Source organism: Gekko japonicus, unplaced genomic scaffold, assembly GCF_001447785.1.
Source record: "Gekko japonicus isolate JY-2015 unplaced genomic scaffold, Gekko_japonicus_V1.1 scaffold888, whole genome shotgun sequence".
Lineage (NCBI taxonomy): Eukaryota > Metazoa > Chordata > Lepidosauria > Squamata > Gekkonidae > Gekko > Gekko japonicus.
In genome coordinates, this window is record NW_015159740.1 from 134,779 (window position 1) to 153,846 (window position 19,068).

General features: G+C 44.4%; 1 protein-coding gene across 1 annotated transcript in view; it reads left to right on the forward strand.

Annotated features, from left to right (window-relative positions):
- The window catches only part of TRAF3IP3 (TRAF3 interacting protein 3), a 31,663-nt gene that overhangs the window by 10,112 nt on the left and 2,483 nt on the right, over window positions 1–19,068 (forward strand). Inside the window, exons 2-7 of the mRNA XM_015429585.1 lie at window positions 2,668–2,739; window positions 4,024–4,164; window positions 7,832–7,969; window positions 9,780–9,915; window positions 11,759–11,821; window positions 18,197–18,345. Coding sequence (XP_015285071.1) covers window positions 2,668–2,739; window positions 4,024–4,164; window positions 7,832–7,969; window positions 9,780–9,915; window positions 11,759–11,821; window positions 18,197–18,345 — 699 coding nt within the window. The remainder of the gene's footprint in view (window positions 1–2,667; window positions 2,740–4,023; window positions 4,165–7,831; window positions 7,970–9,779; window positions 9,916–11,758; window positions 11,822–18,196; window positions 18,346–19,068) is intronic.

Consider the following 19,068-nt stretch of genomic DNA (forward strand, 5'->3'; position numbering starts at 1 on the left):
AAGAAAAAAGCCCATCTCCTCCGGTCCTGTGGCATAGACACCGTCTTGCTGCTTAAGGACCTCATTGCGCCTAAGCAGACCAAGTACGAGTCCTATGTGGTGCAGTGAAAGCACTGACCGACCACATTTCACCAAAGCCCACAAAGTTTGCTGAGCGCATGAACTTTTTTACACGGGTCCAGGGGCCGGACGAGTCCAAGTTCATTTCCCCACCTGGCAGGCACCTTGCTAAACTAGTTCCTTTGGGTCTCCGGGAACCCAAACTCGGGAGGAAACTGGTTAGCCAGGACGACTTGGACCTAGACAAGGCACTCAGGGAGGCAGCGGCCTACGAGAAGGCGCACCAAGACCGCTGCGGGCGGTCCATCACACTCAAGCAACGCTTGAGTCGGACGACTCCGAGAACAATGAAGTGCTCCAGGTCCGCCGCCGTCCCTCCCAGAAGCATCGCCCCGGGGGAGCACAATCGGCCAAAGCCCCCTCGGCACCGCCCCAATGCGCCAGCTGTGGGGAAGCGCATTAATGCCGTGGTTGCCGGTTCCGGGATACCATCTGCCGCTCCTGCAACAAGCCTGGCCACATCATCAGGGTCTTCCGCTCTCGACGACCACCACAGAAGACTTCGACCCACCAGACCTCGGATCAACACACGGACCTGCATACCCTCTCAGCTCACCAGCAGCAGCACCAGTTATGTAACTTGCCCTCCGATAGCCCAAATAAGGTGCACGTGACGGTGCTTATAGAGGGGTCCCCCTGCAGCATGGAAATAGACACTGGCTCTTCCTATTCCATAATTTCAGAGGAAACGCTGCACTCGCTCTGCCCACGGGGGGGGGACCCCCGCTGTGTAAACCACAGGGTGTCAGCGAGCTGCCATTTCCCTGGGACATGTCCCATCCCCCTCCCTGTCTCCCAAAGCCTTATCCTGTTCATGTAGTGCCTCTGTAACTGCCAAGGTCTCCAGCTGGTGTGATGTGGTGTTATGTCTTGAAGCTCTGGCTTGTTTAGGTTTCCCGTGTGAACTCAACCTGTGTTTATGGAATTGGCCGTTGCTGTTCTCAGCCCGCTTCGCGCCTTTTCTAATCTGTGAACCTGACGAGGGAAATATGTTCATTGGTTTAAACCTGGTTTGATTTTCCTTTTAATACACCTTCCCTGGGTATTGTAGTTATTCTTAACAATCTCTGTATGTTCGTGATCAACCATGCTTTGGAAATAAATCCTTCTTCTTTTGAACGTGGATCTATTCTCCTGATTTGGGATCTAACACCTTTTTAGGAGAGTAAATAAAGCCTTTATTTATATAAAAAAAAAAAGCCCGCGCGGCCGAAAAAAGGCGGGAAAGAAGCGTATCGGAACCGGGAGAGGGAACGGAAGATTCCTTGGAAGCGGTTGACAGGTAAATCGCTTCCCTCCCGGTTCCTATACGGAAGAGACTTTTGTGTGTGAAATGGCAGTCAGATCCCGGTAGGGAACCGATTCTCAACCGGGGAGATAGCGCCTGTCTGAAATTCCCCACTCTTCAGCAAACTAGCAGATGCCAAAAACTGACACTTCCATTCTTCCTGGCACTTTAGTCATTCTTGCTATGGTGATGGGCCCGGAAGCTACCCCCCACTGGTGGTAAGGGAGGACTTGGCAACCTTAGGAAGGCCACAGCCTGGATTACTATATTTCCTGTGCTCTGTCATACCATAAAGAGCACCTGTATTCCTCCCCCAATCTCTGATTCAGGCCAGGTCCCGGCACATCAAAGCAACAAAACACCATGGCCAATCTGCACTCCATACCATCCCAGATGTTTCTACTGACCTTCTAGGATCAGATAATCTTATGGCTGAAAGCTTCCTCATGAGGTTTGTTCAGGGATCTTCCGCCGTAAAGTAATTATCATAATGGCACTAGCCAGCCTATCAAAATGGAAAGCCCTCTGTGGGGAGATCCGTGATCTCTGGCAAGCATCAGTGCCAGCTACCAGACCTACTTCACCAGGGTCCTTTTATTCAGCTGTAGCTCTTTGTTTTAATTGCTTGACGTCCAAAAGACAGGCTGAATAGCTATTGGATGTCATCCTAGGGTGGTCTCCACTCTTCTCTCACTACTCGTATCTACAATGATATTTTAGAAAACTCCCTTGCTTTATGCAGTCAATCATCATAGGGTTGCCAGTCTCCAGGTAGGGCCTGGAGATCTCCCACTTTACAGCTGAACTCCATCTGACAGAGATCAGCTCCCCTGGAGAAAATGGCTGCTTTGAAGGATGGACATTATGACATTGTACCATGCTGAGGCCCCTCCCCTCCCCAAACCTTGCCCTCTCATGGATCCACCACCAAAGTCTCCAGGTATTTTCCAATCCAGACCCGGCAACCCTACAATCATCTCCACCTACAAGAAGCACAGTTTAGCAGGATTCAACTAACGTTCAGTTGTTTTAATTGCCACTGAAATCAGCGTGCTTAATTACATATCACTGAAATTGATGGAATTTAGAAATGCTTCTCTTTGGCTGGATTGCAGCCTTTCATTTGGGGGAGGGGCTACAGAAAATATAAGTTAAGTGAACCAAACCAGAGTATCAGTGGGTCTTTTTATTTGTTACTTTTAACAAATTGTTGCAGTCTGATTATTTGAAATTTCTGACCATATTTTTTTTTCTGATAGGGTCAGATAAATGAAGACAAACTCAAGAGTAGAGTGAGTGTGTTGGAGTATCAGCTGCAAACTTCTACCCAGGTAATGTCTTGACTAAAATGGTAACACCTGTTTCAGTAGTTTTGGTTCCTACATTAGGGATGGGCAGCTTCTATATTCTTGGGAGCTGCTCTGTTCTCCAGATACTAATGCCAAGACTTGATCTATTGAGCTCTTCCATGGATGTTTAGGTTCTCTAACATTTGTGGAATCACTGAGATGTACTACTTTATAGACATGGAGCACATATGTTCAGATGTAAAAGATCATACATGAAACAGTGGTGCCTTCTCTTTCTAGAATTCACATAAGATAGTAATAAAATACTTATGGGAAGTAAACATGGTGAAGCCTTGTAAAACTATCAGCAATTATTTTACTGCACTTGAGTTAGCATTTTGATAGGGACATAATTCATGGGCCAGATAACACTGATATGGAGGTTGATATTGGCTTGTGATGGGTCCCTGTTTGGCCATTCCTAGTCTGTTTTATAGTAAATTTAAACTCAGTATTTCAAAAAGGCTGCTGTTCTGCATGCTACAGACGAGCTCAGCTATAATCTGCCGTTAACAAGAATTATGGAGCAACTCAAATTGAATGCAGTGTCACCAGAGGTCATTTCATAGAAAAAGAGGTGCAGGAGCTCATTAGCATAACTCATTAGCATAACTTATTTTCATATGCCACACCTCCTGACATCACCGGAAGTGTGTCAGAAGGCAAAACCCACTGCTCAGGCTCCACTGGACTTTTGGATTGCTAACTATGGGGGGGGGGACGCGCAGATTTGCCCTAGCAGAGGAGGGAGAGCTTGTACCTGAATAAACCTTGGCCTTAAAGGTGCCACTGGACTGTTTTGGATTGCTAGCTGGGGGGAGGGGGGACACATGCAGATCTGTGCAGGAAGGAGGGGAAAAAGAGAAGGAAAGAGGGATGGAAAGAAAGAGAAGGAAAGAAAGAGGGAAGGGAGGAAAGAAAGAAAGAAAGAAAGAAAGAAAGAAAGAAAGAAAGAAAGAAAGAAAGAAAGAAAGAAAGAAAGAAAGAAAAGAAAGAGGTTTCTTGCTCCTCGTGGCCTGGGGCTGCTGGGAGCAGGGGGTGGGGCTTGTTGCATGTGCCCGCCCCCTGGGCTCTTTACTGCTGGAGCTCCGCTCCTGTGTGCTCCTGCAGGAAATGACCCCTGAGTGTCATTTCAAGATAGATAGTGTCATTTCAACATTCAAAATAGAATGTTTACCTTGGTGAGCCATAGGTTTGGTTGGCTCTAATATATTCCTGTCTCTTTAAGCCAGGAAGTTTTCTTTAGCTCTTGGTCTTTTTCTTTAGACTTTCTCAAAACGAGGTTTGAAGAAAATTCTGCTGGAGATGGAGGCCCAGAAGCAGAACTATGAGCAAAAAGTAAAAGACTCTCTTCAGAAATTACTTGAGGAGAAACTGCAAGCAGAAAGACAACTCCAAAATGCCCAGGTAGGCACAGAATGGCAGCCTGGCATGGCTTTTTCTGAACAGAATTTGCATACTGTGCTACCCGGGAAGTTAGGGTCTTCCATATTGGAAGCTTGGTTTTTGTTAAGCAGCCCTCAGAATCAAAGCTAAAACTCCCAAGTAATGTGACAGGTGTGCTTCCAAAGTATCTTATGTAGGGATGGGCATGAACTGGCTCACAAGCCAAACTTCGACACAAACTTGGGCCAGTTTAGAGTCCCCAAACTGTTGTTCAGGGAAGGCACCTTCCATGAACATTTACTGGATTTTTGTCTGGTTCAATTCAGCTGTTCGAGCCATTTAAAACTAATAGCTGAGCGGCATGGGACTTCAGCTGACCTGTTAGGTTAGGGCACCCATCCTGCTGTTAGGTTTAAGTGGCACTGAGCCATTAAACCTGTCAGTTTTGCTCCCCCTTGCTTCAGAGTGGGGAGAAGCAAACGGACAGGTTAAATGGCTGCTAATCATTTAAGCCTTTTCAGGCAATCCCCCTCCTTTCTCCTGTTTGTGGTAAGCCACAGCTGGGAGAAAGGGGAAACCAAACTCACTAGACTGGCTTGGTTCAGGTGGGGGGTTTGGGGGCTCGGTTCTGTTCAGGGTTCAATTTGGGAGCCTCCCTAAACCCAAACCAAACTGGATTTTTTAGGTTCATGCCCATCCCTAATCTTATCACTCCATCTTGTGGCAGGAATCTGCCTGATTTCCTGCAAGAGTTAGTTGTCCAATTGGAGAGTCAATTGAAAGTGTGGGAGAAGCAGAGCAAGAAAAGGTTAAGCCCGTTTGGTGTAGTGGTTAAGAGTTCAGACTCTAATCTGGGAGAACCAGGTTTGATTCCCCATTCCTCCACATGCAGCTGCTGGTGTGATCTTGGGTGAGTCATAAGTTCTCTCAGAGCTGTTCTCTCAAGGGCAGTTCTCAAGAAAGCTCTCTCAGCCCCACCTACCTCACAGGGTGCCTGTTATGGGGAAAGGAAAGGGATTGTAAGCTGCTCTGAGATTCCTTTGGGTAGTGAAAGGTGGGGTAAAAAATCCAATTTCCTCCTCCACCCACTTCCCCAGCAACCCTTCCCCAGTCTTCACAGCAGCCACCTGGGGCCGCAAATGACCATTTAAAGAAGCCATTCAATATATGAGTCTTTTCTGTCAAGTCTGATTGGTGCAATTCTCCTGATCTGTCAGAGCCCTGCATGCCTTAAAATGGAATTTTAAAAACTCCTGGGAGGTCTGTCTACAGAACTCCCAACATCATGCATATCTGAGCCCTAACAGACTGAGTTATAAATCAGGAAGTTTATTTTGAATTTCACCTCTGCTATGAAATAACTTAGTGGTCCTGGACAAGGCAGTCCCTCTCGTTCCCAAACCTAGTTTGCACCGGCAAGGCGGGATAGAAATTGAAGGTAAATAAATAAAATAAAAATAAATAGATGGTGATGATGAATTGTCACAGTCAGATAATTTGACTGGTAGGTGGTGTTCTGCAATTGGAGATCTAGCCAAGTTCTTGGAAATTGCAGATGTATCTTCCCAGGATTCTTGCTGTTCCAAGCACACTGTCTTCTAGAGCGGAGCCGGTGTTATCTGTTCAATGCCCAGAATGTCCAGGTATTTCTTGAGACTTCTGGGCACTGCTCCAAGGGCTTCAGTGACTTCTGGTGTGATTGGTAACCTTCTTTTCCCAGAGGCCCTCTAATTCTACTTGTAGGGTCTTGGCATTTCATAATGTTATCTTGTTCTTTTTTTTCTATTCTGCTGTCTCCTGGGATTGCACTGTCAATGACCCAAATTGTAGGTCTCATTTTTTCCTACGATTATGTTGGGTTCAAGTAGGTAGCCATGTTGGTCTGAAGCAGTAGAATAACATTTGAGTCCAGGGGCACCTTTAAGACCAACAAAGTTTTATTCAAGGCGTCAGCTTTCGTGTGCATGTGCACTTCTTCAGATCAGGGATGTGATGCTCCAGGTGTTTATCTGTTTGTAATCAGAAGTCCCAAAGATCATTCTTCATGATCTTGTCTGGTTTGTGCTTCTATGAATTTCTGGCTGATGGTAAGCTATACTTCTTGCAAAGATACCAATGCAACATAGCTGCAATGCTATCGTGATGTTCTTTAGAGTCAGTTTGAGCAATTTACTGCAGGAACTGACCATGTGGTTGACTGTTTCATCCTTTGTCTTGCAAAGTTGACATTTACTGTTATCATGGGTCTTCTGAATCTTGTCTTTCATACTATTTTTTCTGAGTGCAGCTAGAATGAGTCCTTCCATTTCTTTCTTCAAGTGCCTGTTGTTGTTGTTGTTATTCATGCTGCCAGCAGTGAATAGCCTTACACAATAGAGGGGGGAAACTCTTTATATGAGAGTAATTAATTAATTGATTGCACAACCAAGCAACCATTTATAGCAATAACATTTTATAGATGCACTGTGACTGGTATCTTTTGCACTTATTTTATGGCCTACATTGTAAATTGTCTACAACAGCCTCTTTCAGATAGTACAGCATAGGAGTTGCTAGCAGCGGAAGAGCTATTCTGTTGCAATGAGACTATCCCTTTTCACTTGCATGCATATATACTTATACACATGCAAATACACCATCCTTCGCTCAGTGCAAGTGGGATGGATAGCACTCTGGTCCTTAAGCTGAAACTGTTGGACCAAACCCGTACCTGCTATAGTGCAGTTGGGGCATGGCCAAACAGAGCCTGGAGACCAAAACTGCACACAAGGTTATGGCCAATGTTCCCTCTAAGCTGTGGAGTCCTGTGAGCAAATATTCTACCTTGCGAGCTCCTGGCATTAACGTTGTGAGCGGCCAGTTTGGCTGCTGCCTACATTAGTTTGCTCTGGAGCCCTCCTTCTTGAGCTGAGACCAAAATCTGTGAGCCGGAGGCTAAAAAATGGTGAGCTAGCTCACACTAACTCAGCTTAGAGGGAACACTGGTTATGGCCATCAATTAGTTCAGTAATCAAGTACAAACACTTTAAAAATATCTGCATTTTTAACATCTTGGGAGCCTGATACTGTTTATTTAGAACTGCCTTTTTGTTTTTCACATATGCACACTACCGACAAGGGAAGGACTGAAAAGCACATGGTACATAAGACTAGAAGTCTCCTTCCTTTATCTTTCCACCAGATGGCACCATATAGAAAGACAGTAGAGAAAATTTCTTAGTGAAACAAGATACCATGGATGTACTTTTTAGGGCACACTGCTGTCCCTCAGGGGAAAATGGCCTCTCTTGCTGCTTTGTCACAGGGAAATTGATTAATCCTCTGTTGTTCCAGAGAGTGCCAGAAAGTATTTCTGAAAGTCATGCGCTCTTTGTAAAAGCTTTTTACAGGTGATGCCTTTGTTGATCCCAAAGTCCAGCCAATTTCTTTGGCTTAACTGAACATATATAGAGACAGAAAGAAATAAAATGTGTATTGGTTAAAGGAAGAGGAAATGGTGCCATTGAAGTGTGCAATAAGCAGTTTTTTCTGCTATTCTTTCTTGAGTTTCCATCATGGTTTAGGCCTAACAGGAAAATCATTGCATCCACTATGGACTCCCATCTAATCTCTTTCTTTTTGTTGCTTGCAGGATTGTGTGTGTCCAAAAGGCATTATTGCTAACTCTCACTTCTCTTGTTCCTCCTAGAGAGCATTAGCTGTTGCAGAGGAAGACTGCAGCCTCTGGAAAGAACACTACAACACAATAAAAAATGATTGGAGCCAACTAGCTGACAAGCACGTTGAACTAGAAAACAAGCTTCATGTCTTGGAGAACAACCTGCAGGTAACTTGTGAGACTTTTTGTGAAGCTGTAATCCAGTCACACTTTTTACACCAGACCATCAGCTTTGAAAGACTCACCTAAAAATTGGAGTAATAATCGCTAGTATCACAGAATCACCAGGAGAGTGACTAAACACATGTCCATCTGATGTTGATGTACTGAGAACAGTGGTGTTTATCTCATCATCGTATCCTAGATACTTCTCTTCCATGACACAGCTGTAGCACACAAAGACTCCTCCTCCCACCACACCATACTCCCAAGCAGAGGGCTTGGGAACATTACTTCCCAGAGGTGACATTTGTCTGTAAAATGGGTTGGGAAACACCAATGTGACTCACAGCAGACATAGCATACAGTTTGGCCCTGAGCAAACATAGCAGTGAGTGCAGTATGTTCAGAAACTTCTGTATAACAGTTTGTATTTTAGGCTGTTTCTGCATGGGGGGTGCAAAGATGTACCCACTCTGTGGCAGCGGCAGCAAGTGGCATGGGATCAGGTGGAAAAATATGCCTCATTCCCAAGGCACTTATTGCTGCCAACTCTCATCCATCCCCCTTTTCCTCCATAATATCTGCACACAAGCTCAGATACAACAGAGACTGCATTGTCCCCTCCCCCCGGTCCAGCAACTCCCCCTTTTCCCTTTAAGGGGTCAAAGGGAGGGTGAAAATGCAGAGCTTAACTAGCGCTGCCATTTTGAATGTGGAGCTTAGCTCTGTTGCCCTCCCTGTATTGGCTGCAGATGGACCATCCACCTACAGCTACCTCTCAGTTCCTCCTTTGTGCCAGATCAAAGGAGAGAGGGCCAGGAGTTGTGCCCACAGTGAACTCAACATCATGTGAAAACTCCTGTTTGAATCTGGGGCCTCCTGTGTTCCATGAAAAATCCTGTGTAAAAGCAACAATAGAGGAAACTGAAAAACATCAGTTCTTTTTCAAGCACAAGCATTGCTAAGTTTCCTACAAATATGTTTTGATCCATTTCCTTTTCTACATACCGGTGGAATGAGCTCCTGGAAGAGTTCAGGGTCCTGCAGGATCTTCTACAGTTCCACAGGGCCTGTAAGACGGAGCTCTTCCACCAGGCCTTCATTTAGGAGCCGCCCTCACCACTACCACCAACATCTCTGGTTATGGGCCGGCCTCAGCTTTGAGATTGAGCCATACCATCGTGCAACGCCAGAAAATCACTGAGTCGGAAATTGTCTGCTGTTACATCATATAGCATGCCATCTCAATTAATGATGGAATGATTATTATTACTAGCACTTTATGATTATTCGATTGTTTTAAAATGTTTTAAATGTTTTTATGTGGATTTTATGGTACCTTGTACCAACTGGCGGGATACAAATGGAATTAATAAATAAAAATTAAAAAAGGAAAATAAAATACAAGAAACAACTGACCAAAGGCACAGTGATTGAAATTAATACAGCACATTATTTGCACCAATCTTGCAGTTTTCCCCAAACAGTATATCTTTCTGTTGCAAAGTTACTTTAGAAAGTTGTTTTTGATAAAATAATTCCATCTATGTAAAATATCTAGAAAGAAGAGCAGACCATTGTCTTTCAGCATTACCCATTCATCACCATTCACAGGGAAGAGAATGTGTCAGCTATCATTTTTCGTCTGCTAAAATGTTAAGCAGAGCCATTCCTAATAAAGGAATGGGCTGCTTTGTTCTGTTTTTTGATGCATGCATTGTGGTCATACATTCTTTATGGGAACCCTCCTGGCTCTCATTGCAGTTATTGCTTTGCCTACCAGTACATTGTTGTTGTGGCTGTTTCCTACCTGCAGTGGTCAGACGCTCAAAACGCTCAGCTGCACCAAGCCCTGCAGAACTTGGAGAGCGAACGTGTCGCTCTCAGCTCTGAGATTGATGCCTTACAAGAAGACAGCAGGCTCACAGCGGAGCATGTTAGTGCAATGGAAGGTAAGAAATGTGTAGAGGAAGCGGGGGACTTGGCTTTGAAGGTCTTTGACAAGGACAGCATACACAGTTTTTAAAATAAGCTTGGATGTAAGCCTGTTTCCAATAGTAGTGGCATCCGTTAACCTTGGTCAATTCTGCAGTCTGGATTAAGAGCTGATTTAAATGTTGGGGGTAAGAAGTACATGATAATCTTTCCCTTTAGTCCAAGGGCATGATCTGAAGGAGTGTCATCAAACATGATGCTGCCTTATACTGGATGAGGCCATTGGTCCATCACAGTCAGTATTGTCTATGTAGATTAGCAGCAGCTCTCCAGGGTCTCAGGTGGAGGTATTTCACATCACCTACTATTGGATCCTTTTAACTGGAGATGCTGGGAATTGAACCTGGGACCTTCTGCATGCCAAGCAGACCCTCTGCCACTGAGCTCCTTCCAAATGCTATGATGTTGTCACAGTACTGAAACTAAGCAAATATGGGTCTGGTCAGTGTCTGAATACGTGACCTCTTGGGAATCTCATCTATGGTACTTGATTTCAGAGAAGACAGGCAGGATACCTGTATGCAATAAAGGCCCTGGTCACATGGAGAATTTGCCACGCAAAAGGCACGAATGTCGGGAGGATTTTCGAAGTGCAATCACACCGCAACATCTGAGAAGCGTAGTGCACCTGTGGCGTCCCGCCGAAGATGCGGAGTTAAAAAGTACCAAGGAAAGTGCACTAGTATCCGGAAAACGCACGGCACAGGCAGACATCTGATCACGGGAGCACTAGTATCTTGTGGCATCCAGCGCCCATACACGTTCTGTCGCAAACTGGATGTTTTTCGTAAGCGCATGCACACAAACACGAAACTGAAAGCAGTGCTGCACTGCGGAACTGCACATGCACACAAACGCGAAACGCTTGTGTGATCACGTCACGCCGCTTCTTTGCCATGCTGCAGCATTGCCGAAGCTGAAGCACAGAGACTCAGGGGACTATGTGATCGGGCTATCGCACTTTATTTTGCTCCGGGGCGAACAGCCACACACACACACACACCCCGCGTTATCTGGCCGTTTGACCGGGGCCACAAGAATTCTGAGACTGTACCTGGTATATACACATGGTATGTACTCCACAAATATACCAGATTGTGCACTTCTCACCTAGGGGTTCTCTACACAACAACAGTTTCCTTGTGTGTGTGTGTGTGTGTGCGTGTGCGTATGCGCACACACCTGCTGCTACATCCACCAGTAGCAATGGGGCTTCAATATGGTGTGTTTCCTCACATTTTTTCCTGTCCCAGTCCCAGTCATTTGAAAGAGCCCCCTTGTCAAAATGTCCATGAACAATGATAATTTAAATAACTGAGAAGTCTTTTCTCTGACATGTTAGGATTCCAGCTGCAGGGATGGAAGTGCTTTCAAACAAGTAATTTTATCTGTGTATATGGACCTATCCTGCATAGATCCTGTACATTTGGATCTTAATCAAGTCAAGATTAAATTATTTCCTCAAAAACACAGGAGTGCTTAGTAAGGAAAAGTATAACCTCAGCAATTGTAGGTCCTCTTTCTCTTTGTGCCATAAGCTCTTTCGGGCAGGGAACATTTTGCATAATGTGCCAGCCTGTTTTCCTCATCAGTTCAAGGCAGTGCTGATTCGTCTGGATTCAGTCAAAGAAAATGTATGTGAATTTAAAGTCGCAGAGCTGAAATCACAATGCAGAGTTGTTTATTTGATTTCTATAGGCTGCATAGGGGACTCAAGATAGCAACTTATGCAAAATATGGTAGATCAAGGAGAAGAAAAGCCCTGCTTGAAATTGCTAAAGAAGTTTCTTTTGCTTTCAGGCAGGTTGAAAATTGAAGAAAGACAGAAGCTAGCATTGGAGGAAACAATTAAACATTTGCACAGTAAGTGAAGTGTGGCCCAATAAAGCAGGCAATAAGCATACATGTCTGTGAAAGCAGCAATTGTACATTATGCTTTGTGGTCCAATACTTTGCAACAGGATTCAATAAAGGTGTCACATGGGTGTACAGAGACAATTACTTTACATTCCTGCCTTCATAGCTGCTGTCCTCCGCAACAATACATGGAGGAGAAAGAATCCCCAAATGCCAATTTTCTAGTGATGGTAATTTATTCCACTACTAACAGGTGGCCACCCAATAAACAATTACATTAGAACTGCTATACATAGAAGATTTTTTTGTACACAGATATCATTTCCATGTAGCCAAACTGTATGTACTCCACAAATATACCAGATTGTGCACTTCTCACCTAGGGGTTCTCTACACAACAACAGTTTCCTTGTGTGTGTGTGTGCGTATGCGCACACACCTGCTGCTACATCCACCAGGAGCAATGGGGCTTCAATATGGTGTGTTTCCTCACATTTTTTCCTGTCCCAGTCCCCAGCAACAGCTAGTTCTCTCTGCCCCCTTGCATCACTGGTGGGCTTTTTGGTTTTTAGATCACCACTGGATCGTAATAAGCTATCTGCTAGGTCCTCTGAATCCCTGGCATTCTTTTTAAAAGGTAAAGATACACCTTTCCCCTTATATTGCACAGTGAAAGGGCTGGCTAAAGACTTTTGTTAGAGGACCTAGTGGATAGATTGTTAAAACAATATAGTGATTGAGCAATTGCCAGTTAACAAAAACCAAAAAAAACAAAACCAAAGCCCCCCAGTGGCACCAGGTCATGGGTGGAACCAGGAAAGATCTGGACTTTCCTGTCCACATGGCAGCTATCCTGGCTTTGGTATAATCCTTCCAAACCAATCATAATAAAGGAAGTTTTGGAAACATCACAGAAAAGCCAGAAGGTGCATAGATGTGTGCATTATGGCAAAACATTCCCTACGGGAACCCTTCTGGCTGTGTAGAAGTGTGGGGGTTCGACACTTTCCAGTAGCAGACAAAATAGTTGGTATGGAAACAATCACAGTAACGACAGACATGCTACCTGCATCTACATGAAGATGGTATCTGTGTAGGAAAATATTCTTGTGTGGAAAATTATACATACATATTCTTGTGTAAATTATACATACATCCATGCCAATGAGCCAGCTGCTTCAAAGGACAATATGTGAACTCAACTAAAGTCATAGTGTTTTACACTACTCAGAAAAAAATGGACCAAGAGATGTCTCGGCTGAACTTTGTGGATACCTGGTTTCCAGAAGAAGAAACATGGCTCTGCTCTGGTATTCCTGCCATGACTTGGGTGGCCCAGGCTAGCCCGATCTTGTCAGAGCTTGGAAGCTAAGCAGCATTGGCCCTGGTTAGTACTTGGATGGGAGACTACCTAGGGAGTTCAGGATTCCTACGTAGAGGCAGGCCATGGCAAACCACCTCTGTATGTCTCTTGCCCTTGAAAACCCTGTGGGGCCACTATGAATTGGCTGTGACTTGTTGGCACTTTGCACACATACAGAGGGAGGTATTCCAACCACCTGTAGAGAATTTGATAGGCACTTGCAGTCCCAAATGAGCTCAAAAGACAGGAGTAAGGAATGACCATGACTCAGAAGTAGAGCACATACTTTGCATGTTCTATTTCTAGCATCTCCAGTTAACACACTAAAGTTAAAGGGCTGGAAAGGTCTTCTGCCTCTGAGGAGCTGCTGCCTGTCAAGAGTAGAACAATCTTGGCAGATTCTTACGAAGTAAGACATTATTAAAGGAACGTGCATCTAACCTCTTCCCCCACCCTCCAAATACATGCACCGGGTGGTTCAGTGTGCCAAATCTCTCCCTGTCCTCATGGCTAATGGAAATTATCATGGATCAGTGCAATTTGCCAGGTTCCCTTTTCTTTACTGTACCAGGAATGTGGGGAGGTAGCATGAGGAAAAGCTGTTGGTTTCTGGAAGCTGCAGCAGAGCCAAGGGGGTAGGGCATTTTCTAAATCAACATTTGAATAAATTACGAAGGTCTAGGTCTAGTGGTGGTGATGGGGCAGTGAAGCCAATGCTGCATTCAGTTATTGAGCCCGGTTACCTGTTCTGACTTGTTCATTTTGCAGATGCAAGCAAAAAAATTAGTCCAGAGAACTGAAGGCTCAGCAAGATGATATGCAAAAGGCAGGTCAGCTTACCTGATAACAGGCCTTCTGAGCTTCTGGGATTCTCTAACGGGCACTCCAATAACTTCCCTGTCCTCTCCCTTCCTTGCATGTGAACTCAGATATGAGCCACAAACTGAAATATCCAAGTCATATATAGTTGTCTATCAAGCAAGAAGTAATTCTGCTGTTCTGCAAAAGCCTGCCAGAATATACCGCAAATGGTTAGAATGTTAGGCTTTCTGCTCAAGCTGAAACCCTCATTCATTGGAACAAATTTCTGAAACAATAAATTACTATTTCAATGTTTGTGTCAGTGGCACTGATGATTTAATTTTTTTTTTTTAGAAGTAGTCATGCACAAAAGAATAGCTCTAAGAACAACACAGCAGAAACCTCCCAGTATATAGAAATAACAAAACACAAATTGAGAAAGTCACTATCATATGCCAAAAATATGTATTAAAATAGTAAACACATCAAGTGTGCAAATGGAAATACATTTAAAAGACATACAATATTACAAACCAACAGTTCACAGTGTCAACAGTTTTCCAACAGTTTACAGTGCAACAGTATCAACAAATTACGAAGAGTCCAGCTTCAACTTCGTTTCGATGGAAAACATCAGAAGTGATTACCAGCAGCCATTAAGTGTTTGAATCCTGTTTTGCAGATGAACAGAACATTCTCTATACTTTGTATACATGGGCAAGAACGCCACATAGAGATTTGTCCACATATAAAAAGTTTTTAAGCCTACTGAAGGGCTAGTCCCAGATAGTATACTGCATAGCAACATAGAGAATGTTCTGTTCACGCCTCAGTCATCTGTCCCCCCCCCCCCCCCCACATGTTTCTTTGATACCTGAGAAAGTCTGGTCCAGTTGAACTGAGCTGGTTCCAAAATGGATTTCCTGCTGTGTGATCACTCTGTTGCGCACCCAAGCTGTTAGGCAGGTCTGACTGGTCTCTTGTTTTCCAGCTGCCATTTTGTTTTACTAGTTAGTAAGGAGAGTGTAACTGCATATATGAACCTCTCTCTCTCACACACACTCACCCTCCCCATAGAGGCTGCTCAAAACTTTGTTTTCTTTTTACAAACTCTCAAAGAAAGACAACTTTTTTCTGTCCTTTGGGGAAGGGGTAAATTGAAAAGATTAGAGGGAGGACAGCAGTGAACTCCATATCCCAGCAGTCTCAGCAAGTGCTTGTGCACATGCTCAGAAGGCAAATTTTTAAAAAATGTCCGACAGCCCCATGAACTACATATCCCAGCAGGCTGATCAGTGCTTGTGGGCATGCTCCAAGGACAAACTTTTTTTAAAAATGGCTGACAAGCTGACCCTGTCTGCTGCCATCTGATCATGTAAAGGTTCTTTGAAGCACACTAAAAGGGGTGAGTCTGATCAGGATTTTCTGTCACTAAATAATCTGGCTCAATTAGAGGTGAGGCAACAGTTGATTGAAGTGCCCATCTGAACGCAGCCAATGTCTGAGGCTGGCACCTTTGTTCCTGCCTCCCTACTAAATTTGCCCCAGATATTATGGGCCACCGGCATCACCTCCTAGGTTAATAAAAGGTAAGAAATAATCTCAGATAGTTGCAAAAGATAAAAAAGCAATAACAGCTAACCTAACTAACAAAATAATTCTTGCTAGGCAAAGCAATGCACTTTGGTATCCACATGTGCAGTCAGGTAAGCCAAGAGCATGGAAGCAGAATCTATTTATTGACCTTCTTAAGAGAATCACTCATAACTTTGGAGGGTCTGTAGTTTCACAAGGATTTGTACTGCTTTGTTCCCCTGCATCTTAATTAGTTACTGAACTACATGGCTGAAAAAGGAATCAGAGATGCTAAGAACTGGGTTTCGTGATCTGCTGATGATGTAGTGAGATGGATAATTTACCTGATTTCCTATAAGATTTCCTTGATATATTTTACTTGTTTAGTTATACCCCATTTTTCACTCCAATGTAAACCAAAAGCAACTTACAACATCACAGCTTGAGAGACGGCACATCGTATATTCAGGGGTCTTTTGGGGCCGGAGCGCGCCAGAGGCAGTGTTAGTAATCCCCGCCCCCAGCTCCCCGCACTGCGGCCCCCTGCTGCCTCCCCGGGGCAGCGCCGGAGCACTGCGGCCTTGGGAGGCCAGAAGAGGCCCCCTGCCGCCTCCTGGGGTAAGTGAGGGATCCGCGGGGGGTGGCGGAGCCTTGATTGGGGGGGGAGCCTTCCCCTTCCCCCCATCTCTTTGCCCTCTTTCTTTCCCTCCTTTTCCTCCCTTTCCCTCCTTCTTCCCTTCTCGCTCTTTTTCCCTCCTTTCCTTCTCTTTTTTCCCCTCTTTCCTTCCTTCTTTCCTTCTCTTTCACTCTTTCATTCCTTCTCTCTACACACTCTCTCTTTCCTTCCATCTTTCCTCCTTCTGCGGCCCAACTCTAGTGAGAAGGAGTTTAAACTTTAAACCCCTTCTCTCTTTGCTTCACACCCCCCCACTGGGGAAGGGAAGGGGAGGCTTTTGAATATGCCTCCCCCCTTTTGCTTCCCCTTCTGACATCACTTCCAGTGATGTCAGGGGGCGTTCCATATGCTAATGAGCTATTATGCTAATAGCCTAGTAGCTCATTAGCATACTGTATGTTAATGAGCTCCTGCAGCTCTTTTTCTAGGAAAAGACCCCTGCGTATATTTATACAACTTCAGTGGGATGACAGAAGAAACCAGATTAGATCTCATTGAACTGAGACATCACACAAAACCATGGTTTAGTTTAACTGTGTTTAATGTGATTGTCAGAATGCAGGCCAGTCTACTAACTATGATTAGGGTCTATCAAACCAGGATCTAAAGCCATGGTTTGGAGCTGGACTATTAAAGACAACCTTAACTATGGTTTTGCATGATACACAAATGTAGACATTCTAGATTGTTCTCTGTCACTGTCTTCCTGCCTTCAGAGCAAAGGTGATAGAACCAGTATTTGTTGAAGCAAACCCAGATTTGACTGATCATCAGCAAACTGAATCCTAGTTTCACAAACTAGTCATGGTTAAACTGTGGTTTCATGTTCTCTGAAACACAAAAATGATTATTTTAAAATATAGCTAATGTATTCAGAGTATCTTAGATGCTGTGATGGCCCAGCCATATTTAACTCATGCAGTAGTCAGGCGAGATAGCTGTCTACGGCTGCGATCAAATGAGCTGTTTGATCTGATGTCATTGTTGTACCCTTCCAGATTTAAAATGCACAATTAGACAGCATCGTCCCTATCCCATCCCACAGTCATTGCCCCCACCTCTGTTGTCACTCATTCCCGATTGTGTGTTTTTTTGACACTGGGGAAAGTCTGCTCTTTAACAGATGTAGCTGGTTTCACGCTGCATTTCCAGATGTCTGAACCTTCCATTGCAATTTCAAGCCATATGGGAAGTCTGAACCTTCCTTTCTGTTTTTGCTCCTTTTTAAAAAAATCAGCGATGTGCACATCATTGGATCTTTGCACAAGGGTTTTGAATCACGACTTATGTGCTTCTTCACTGCAATATTTGTTGTGATTGGAGCCCACGGGGGGCTGTTTTAGAGTGACAAATTCAAGAAAAACAACCCTTTCTGCAATTTTTTGGGGGTAGGATGGTGCTGGAAATAGTCCTGATTTAGGCTTCCATATTGGCGGCTAGGGTGCTGCCCCCAGAACTTTACTCCAATCCACTTCATAATATTGCCCTGGTGGGAAAGCTCTATGGGGAGAGAAAAGCAGAAAACTTCCCTATGAAATTAATGGGAAAGGGAATAAGATCTGGTGGGAAAGGGAGTGATTTCTGGTGGAGAAATGCAGTTGTATAGGAACTAGTGATCACAGTACTTGGCAGAAGGATCGCAGAGCTGTCAAAAAGGAGTGATGCTTTGAATAAGTGCTTCTGTGCATGCCCAGAAAACATTTAAAACTTTTTTAAAAAACAAATTTTTAAAAGGATGCCACCTGCCCGCCCACTTTATGATTACCACGCAGCCGTAATCTGAATGGTCAACCATGGAGTGAGCACACAATGAGGCAGGATAAGGGTAGCAAATCTCTCTGGGACAAATAACACTGGATACATTAGAGGCACAGCCAGACCGAGCTAAGCCTGAGGTCTGACTGCAGCCTTACAGTGTGATATGCTGAAATGAAAGGATGTAATTCTGTCTGGTTTTTTTAAATAGACCAGGATATATCCATAAACAGTCGAGTCCTCAGCCCTGCCAGAGATGAACAGTGTGACTTGTCAAAGGACCACAAGAGGGCGAAAGAGAACCCTCTGCAAGACCAGCTGCAGAAGAGAACATCCCAGTTTACAACTAAGGAAGAAGAGGTGAGGAGGTGACTCAAGCAGTTAATGAGATTAAGGACTCTCATTAGAGATTAATGGCTATTTTCAGATACCTTCATTGCAGAAATGGAAACACTGGGTGGCTCTTTAACCCCACAATACAAATCTCATACGTGCCATGCCACAGACAGCTTAAGGGGTTCGCTACATGTTACAAAGTGGCATTTGTTGGTGATTGATATGAAGATTTTGTATTAGATGCTGACCCTCTTCTGCTTGTGACTCTGGCACGCAGAGATGCGTCTTCAGCCCCCTCCCCCATCCTCAAGACTGCCCCATAGAGCCATTGTTGGCTCTTGTTGCAAAAATCATGTCACTGAGGACTGGAGGGCCCCAAATTGCCACCACGTCTGATACAAAGTCCTTGTGCTGTCCACCAACAAACATGAGGACTTTGTGAGATGAAGCACTGCTAATCCCACTGAACATATGGGAAACGGGCCGAGAAATAGTGACTTGGAATCTGTGTCGGACTGGAATACTGGTCTCCTACATTCCACTTTCTAACCTTCGAACCTCCTTTGGATCTCAGATGTTTTCATGTCAAAGAAATGGCATGTTTTCAAGTGTGTTCTCTGCTCAGATAGAAATATGTGACTCAGACCTATGTCCTCTAGATTTCAGCAGAGGCTACTTACAAAACATGATCACAGACGACTTGCTGGGAGGAAGTTCAGTGACTGAAAGCTGTTCTTGGATTTCAGC